The 7,592-nt window shown below is 47.8% G+C and overlaps 2 protein-coding genes across 2 annotated transcripts; one reads left to right on the top strand and one right to left on the bottom strand.

Moving 5' to 3' along the window:
- Positions 1-640: 640 nt before the first annotated feature.
- Positions 641-3,330, top strand: BHQ10_010336 (uncharacterized protein; the record flags this gene model as incomplete). Its single annotated transcript, XM_040872955.1, has 5 exons — positions 641-840; positions 903-1,110; positions 1,164-1,594; positions 1,650-2,008; positions 2,081-3,330. The coding sequence occupies 5 exons, from the start codon at positions 641-643 to the stop codon at positions 3,328-3,330; spliced, it is 2,448 nt and encodes an 815-aa protein (XP_040738838.1).
- A 1,203-nt stretch (positions 3,331-4,533) lies between these two features.
- On the bottom strand, positions 4,534-6,495 carry BHQ10_010337 (uncharacterized protein; the record flags this gene model as incomplete). The annotated part of the gene is made up of 1 exon (XM_040872956.1): positions 4,534-6,495. The coding sequence occupies one exon, from the start codon at positions 6,493-6,495 to the stop codon at positions 4,534-4,536; it is 1,962 nt and encodes a 653-aa protein (XP_040738839.1).
- Positions 6,496-7,592: the final 1,097 nt, after the last annotated feature.

Here is a 7,592-nt window from a genome sequence, read left to right on the forward strand (position 1 = left end):
ATAATTCTAGTTTTAATTAATAAAATAGCTAGTAATAGCTATAAAAACTTATTAAAATAATTAATAGTTTTAAATTATTATAATTTTATTAAAATAAAGAGAACTAAAACTAAAGATTAAAAAAATAAAATTATATTTAATTTTATAAGCTAAAGAATAAAGAATTAATAATAAAATAATAAATTAAAAGCTATATTTACTAATAGAATAGTTGGACCTACGGAATGGCGGTCCAAAATGACCGCTACGGCCGCCTCATACGGCGGTATTTCCACTGCCCAGTCCGCAACGAACCGGCTGCCGCTTTAACGCTTCGTCCCACCACATCGTCCCTGATTCGTCGCAGACACCCTTTCGTCAGGACCCTGTTTCGCAACAGAGCGGTCGTGATCGACTCCTGTCCCCTTCGCAACAGAGTCATGATCCCACCGCGGAGAAAACCTCTGCGACCAGCTCCAACGCTGTCTCCCTCTGACCCGCCTGGTCGGCCACTACATAAGATGGCACCAGCTCCCCCATCTCCCCTGTTCTTCTACCAGCATCCGCTCCCCTCCCTCCCATCTGCTCCTTTCCCAGATCTCCCCAAATCCACGCATTGCCCTCTTGCCCTGATCTCTGCATCATCATACTTCCTTCTCCCATGGCCCCATCCCCAGCATCGGCACCATCAACACCTCCTCCGGCTGCGAATCCCGAAGAGCATCAATACTGGACAGACCCCATTCTCTGCGAAGAAACGCGAGCCAGGCTCGAATATTACCGAAGCCTAGGATGGCTTCCTCCCAATCACAAACCAAAAACCCTGGAGGGAATCGCCGTGGTTGAGCGGTACTGGCGAAAGTATGTTCTAGACGCGTAACCTCTGACCGAGTTACTCCAACAAAACCACTAACCGCGGACAGGTACTGTCTCCAATCAAAAGAGGAATATGAGAAGTATCTTCTCTCCGAGGACCAGGCAATCTACATGAATTTTTTCGATTGGATGCACAAGACGTCCCGTGAGAAGCGTCTCCAATCCTACGATGAATACTGGCGGCGCCTCAAGCAGTATTTCAGCCTGTTCGCCAGACGTCGTATGGACCCGGAAGTCCAAGAACAGATGCGACGCGTATACCGTATTCTCTTCCCCTGTGATGTACACGACTGATGGAAGAAAAACAGTTTATCAACCAAAGATTCCCCGCCGAACACTCCATCTCTCGACGGATGAAGGAAAAGCATACACTATCCGTGGACGCCTTCTGTATTCTGTACCGCCACCATTGGATTCATTCAAGATTTTTTCGTCATGGGAGCATGCTAATACAATTCGCTACGATCCAACTATGGTCGTCCATTACTGGAACACGGCCCGGTGTGCTTCTCCCGCAGAGGACCTATCTACCCGACAGTATGACCGTGCGCAAACGAAAAGGAGGCTTAACTTTCCAAAGTGACATCCCCAAATATATCTCGGCCACTGATCTTCCCGATTCGGTGTGTTATCGAGATATTGAACTCTTCTATCTTCGAGATCCGACCGGCAACCGTGACGTTCTATGTGCCATCATTGAGTTTCGTAACTTGAAAGGCCGACCTGAGGGTGCCGATGGGTAAGAGCAATCACTTCCACCCTTAAAGCCCGACCATGCTAAAGCCTGCCTCTAGAACCAAGTTTTTCATGCATGGCGATTATCAACTCGCATACTGCCCGATCTTGCAAATTATCTCGTACGCATTTCGTGACGGGGCCTTCGCCAATACGACACTGACACCAGAGTTAATTTGGCAACTCCAGGTGCCAGACTACCTGGCTTCCCTTCCCCTCCATTGGAAACCGGAGGTCCTGGACACCCCTCTTCTGCGGCATGTCCACTCCACAGAATACGGCCTCGAACTTCACAAGTTCCTGCCGATGGCGTATGCCTCCAGCCGAGAAGCGCTGCAGGAGTTGGGTCGAGATGCCAAGTTCGAGGATGATGTCGGCCACTACAATTATCGGCGTTGGACTGCCAACGAGGCAAACCGTATGTCTAAAAGAAAAAAACCTCTATCGTGAGATCTGGTCATATCATCTAGGATCTAACATGCTATTACAGGGAACTTCACGAGCCAGGAGCGGCAAAGGGTGCTCGGTCAATCCGGTGACGGGGTCTTTGAAAGGCACTACCAATCCCACTTTGTTCAACGCGATCTTCAAAATGTGGTGCTTCTCCGGCCACCCCAGGAACACCTCCTTCAGGCCGCGGGGAGCATGCTCCGGAAGCGGGATCTGTCCGCTCCCTCCTCCGTACTGACCGAAGAGCAGCGTCGCGCTGTTTGCCAGGACCCACGGATTTTAGAGCTCAGGCGCGCAAAGCGAGAGGTAATGGAGGAGATGCGATCTCTTGCTGGGACCAAGAAGAAAGCCGAGAAGCCTTTCCCGCATCTCTACCAGAAGCATGAATCGCTTTGCAAGGAGCTTTCGCAGTTGAGGAAAACCTTAGCGAAGGACATCAAGAACACCGCCAGAAAAGAGCACTTCCATAATGCGCCGATCCTGGAAGTCGCCAGGCAGATCAAGCGACTTCTCGGTGAGCTCGATTCTGAAGATAGTGACGTTGACAGGCCCGACAAGAGGGACTGGGAACTTCCTATCCCCACCTACATCTTCCCGGAACGGGAGCGGCTTGTTGATTATTTTTATGGCCCAGATGCAGAGAATTACGAGCATGATCAGCTTCTTGCAAGACGGATCCAGGCAACCAAAGATATGGTTATGCTCAGTACCCTCTGTGAACCGAACCGTCGGGGCAATCGAGTTAACTGGAATTTCGACGATCACGAGTCTGCGGAACCGGAAAAGCCATGCGCTGTCGAAGAGGAAACTCTTGACTGCCCGACGGATGTTTGCATCATCTGTTACGGTCTATCCCGCTGTTCCGCGTCGAATCCACCTCCACACCGATTTCCTCCTAAGCGACAAGACTCTCTCCGGCGCCATGTGATCGATTGTCACCTCGCCAAAGCGTACGATGGGATCAGTTGCACCTGGAAGATATGCCACGAGGTTCCGAAGTTCACCCACACCACAGATTTCTTGGCCCATGCCTTGTACGTGCACGCGTACGATATTAATATTCAGCGGCAACATCTGCCTTCGTGGCAACTTGTTAGTGACTGTGAAGATTCATCCTTCGATGATTCAGATTCCTCTTCTGGATCCGATCGCGATTCTGGCGTAGACACCCCTGCTTCCTCTATCACATCTGAAACGACGAATACCGAGCCTGACTTGGTCGAATTTGGCTCTGTTCATTCCACACAATACCCAGTGCGCCGGTCAAAGAGAATCAAAGTATCTGTATGAAATCTAGATATAGGGGCTTCTTCGACGACTTGCACAAATATGTTTCTTTTGAGTCATCTTTAAGTTTATAATTTCCACACACTTATATCGTTTCGGCGCGTTTCAGTCTCTTTTATGAATAGAGTCCATTTCAGTTTTCAACCATTGTATTTTAGGTTTGTTGTATTTAGACATTTGCAAGTTCTGTTACACGATGTTTCCTTAGACCTAGGATCCAAATAGTAGAGATCATTTGAGAATCCGTGCGGCTTCATGGTAATGTTGGTACTTCAGCAGTATATCACGGTTTCATAGGTCTGGATTAAGTGGTAACCCTGGCAATGTAAAAAGCATGAAGCAACTTGTAGCCGGGGCGGATGCCTTAAGACGCCCAGCTGTCTGGTATCATCTTCAACGTCCGGACAAAGGAGACAGGATACAGATTGTCCAACGTATGCTGCCATGAAAGACGCCGAGAGCAACTGCAACAGTGGCAAAAAGATGGTCGAGATCTATACCTAGCCGATCAATTCGGTCGGTTCCAACCCATGGTATGTCGATACGCATGGTTTGAGACGTCCTGCGGGTCGATAACTTATTAAAGTTGAGACTAAAGGTTTTAGTGCCCGCACAGTTTTAAAACTACATTTATGAACTTACGGCTGGGATGATCCTCACGGACTTAACCTTGAGGACTAAATCAATGAATTTGACTACATAGAGCTGCGTCTTCTGCTGGTATGGCCTAGCGATAGATTTGTACTGTTAAATTGATACTTGGCACCATTTGAGCACGACCGTAATGTCACCCACCCTAGGCCCAAGAATAACGGAATCATCCATCCATTCAGTGCCTTGTCCACAGACTCTATAGTTCTGTCCGTGTCCATGCTTGCTACGGCTTTCCGTTACACTTTCTTTTCTAGTAAGACGCGTTGTAAAGTCCATGAAAATTTCCAATCCCAAATCAGGTAAGTAGATTCCGTTCTGTTAATACAATTAGAGCTCAATAATATCACGCCAGTCATACAGACCACAGCTTCATGACGGAAGTAGAACGTAATTAATCAAGCAAGATACACGGCTCCAGACTGACCCAGGCATTAATTTCAAGAAATCAGGGGCAACGAAAACGATATTGAGTGGCTAAAACCATTAGAGCAAACAAAAACAGGCCGAAAGAACACTGGACGCGACAGTTCTCTAACGAGGACATGACCGCATTCACTTCCGTCCAACATCAACTCCACAAGTCCTTGCCACAAATCCGAATTCGCGGTCATTGCGACAGACACTCAAGGAACAGAGCTCGCCAGCATACATTCTTTGAAATTCACCGTCTCCGGTCCGATCATCCCGATTTCGCGCTTCATGGAATATGCAGGTGAGGACAGCCTTTATGCCGGGAAGATCGCCGGCTCGAGTAAGGTAGTTGCGTGTCACGGGAGGCAATTCACTCCGCTGGTGAACAATTTGTAGGACATTCTCGACCGTGGGAGTAAGATTCAAATTTAGACAGTCACACACGCGGGCAAATAGATTTACATATCCCTGACGGATCGATCTCTTTGTTCTGAATTTCTTTTGGACGTCATGTGCGACGTGTCTTAGCCACGGGTCATTGTCCTCGACCCAGAACTTGCCATCATCGATGTCGTCTGACAGAAAATCAAAGATCGTGCTGGCTTGGTCCAGCAAGGCCAGCTTCATCCGTGGGGAGAGAAACCCTCTAATACACTGACCACAAGTGCATCCGTACATGAGGCGAGAGTTGAAAACGTTGGGATCTTCACCACTGGGAGGATGCATACCAAGCAAGGAGAGGCACTCTACTGCGGGAGAAGGAAACCCCTGAAATTCATCCGACACATGCAGGTTTCCCATAAACAGGTGTCTTTTGGTTCGTATGTCTTCGAGAAATTCTCTCAGCACATCCAGAGGGGTATCTCCATTCATGTCACGCGCCGCCTTCCATGACACTGCCAAGTCGACGTTCGCCAGAAGCCACGTTATGCTTTTCGTTTTCAATCTGCGTGCAAGGGTGTGCAAAATGGTCCTGTTTGTGCGGTCCACCATAGTCAAGCCAATGCCATTCTCGACTGCGGCTTTCTTGAGGTACTCCACGCACTCTAGATCCGAAAGTGTAGTTGCAGCGTGGTGTAGCGGGAATTCCTTTCGCAGAGTGGACAAAGTACTCTGGCCTTGCTGAACCTCTACTCCATATGGAATGATATAATCGGCCCCTCCCGGCTCGTCCTCCCGGTCGTCCAAAGGCTCAATCTGAGGATCAAAGTCCCTATCGGGGGAGACCGATCGGGATTGATGATTTGGATGGAATGAATAAGCAAAACACGGTGAGGAGCCGATACGTCGAAATCCGAGAGATCTATAAAATGAAGCAGCGACGTGGTTTGCTTGGAGCTTGACTTCATTTTTCTGGCGCTTTGTTTTGTCAGTATATCGAGGGTCGACATCCTCAGTAAGCCATCCAGGTATTACAATCGCATGAGCCGTAGTCACCCTCTGAAACTGTGTAATGGAGCCGAATTCCAGAGCTATGAGACCAGGTGACATATTCCGTGGCTTTGCGTCATCCACACGCTTCTCGCCGACCACGAGGAGCTCTCTGACCATTGCGCGCCCTACACCTCTCCTTCGCCATTCAACGTCCGTAATGAATATCTTTTCAAAAACCAGGAGGTGACCGTCGTCAAGCTCAGAACCCCATACACCTGTCCCCCGGTGCACGGTATGCGACTTGAACTTATCCTTGAGGAAACCGTACCGGTCGAAGATTGTCCATGCTATTTCTCCTATATCCTGGGAACATCCCTGCATTTTCTCCCAAAAGTCCTTTGTGATGATTCCCCGGTAGATAAATCGAGCAACAGCATGCCCGATCGCCTTGCCCTCGTGGGTGCACTTGACCGTTATATCATCTCGCCAAACACGCGGCGATATTGAAATCTTAATTTTGACAGTCTGGTTTGTACCATCATCTAGCAAGAATTTTCTCTCAATCAAAGTAGGTTTGCACTTGCAATAGGACCTGGTTTCACTATCATAGTCGTCCTCGGAGCTGTCAAATTCGTCGCTCTCCATGAACGTAATGTCTTCTGAGGCTGAGGTAACATTTTGGGCTTCTCGTAACCGGACAGCGCCGGCTGTCTCGTGGAGGATATCCATCGAATCTCTTCAGCGTGGCACGTTGGTACGTTATGCTCTAGGCGAGAGGGGGATCGTTCAGATGATGCAATGCGACAGTCGTGCGGGAAATGGCCTTTCCAAGCAGTCAAGATGCTACTTGAGAATCATCTGCACCTAGATACAACATACTTGAAAGGATGAAGGCGGGCGGAGTGAGTATATAAGTTTCATTTCTCGACGAAACAGCTTGTTTGATGCCTATTTAGTTATCTAGCCATTTGAAACGAGGAAACGGGAGCTCCTATGAGCTCCCATTTGAAACGAGCCGATGACTCAGCTCCCTGTTCATACATTTCGACGCGAGCCCCACTGCCAAAACGACGAGGCCACAATTTATAAATAAATTAGTTACAATCTGCTCTGACGAATGGCCAATTACCAATGACAAGAGCTTATCCACCATTTCACAACAGATTGAGTGGTCACATATCCATGGATTAAGAATCATTGCTTCAAATATATTTTGGAGATATCGTATTTCACTGAGTCAATAGGCTCAAAATTGGATCTATCCTAGGGAGAAAATACAGAAGATGACTAGAAACGGCAGTGCTGGGAAAGAAGCCAAGATATATAGAGCCAACACTACCCTCATGTTTGGGGTGTAACCAGGACGCCTCTGTCATTGCTCTGTTTTACTAAGCTGCCGTCTGATTGTAACTCAGAGTCGAAGTTTCTGGGCGCACTCAAGTGGTAAGACCATCACTTCCTCGTTTATCTGTTGCGTTGAGTTTCACGCTAAGTATATTAAGCCATCATAAATTGACATTTGTAGTCCACTTCTAGAACCTTTTGTGCCTGCTGCCGTCTTTGCTGATCTCTATGGAGAAGGCTCTACGGATATAGGCAAACTCAGACATGACGTCAGTCTGTTTCATACCGCATTTTCACCTAGATTGCCTGGTATAGCGCTAATGTTTATTAGTAAAAATAAATAATGGATATATAACCACTATTTAGAATAGGTGTTAGGTGTTAGGGGTATGATTAAAACCTGAGTCGACTTTAATCGCCAATAAGGTACAGAAGGGAATCATCGGTCTATTATTCMCCCGCCAATGTCTTAGATCTCTCCG

The sequence above is a fragment of the Talaromyces amestolkiae genome (genome assembly GCF_001896365.1).
Source record: "Talaromyces amestolkiae strain CIB chromosome Unknown scaffold35.1, whole genome shotgun sequence".
In the NCBI taxonomy this organism is placed as follows: domain Eukaryota; kingdom Fungi; phylum Ascomycota; class Eurotiomycetes; order Eurotiales; family Trichocomaceae; genus Talaromyces; species Talaromyces amestolkiae.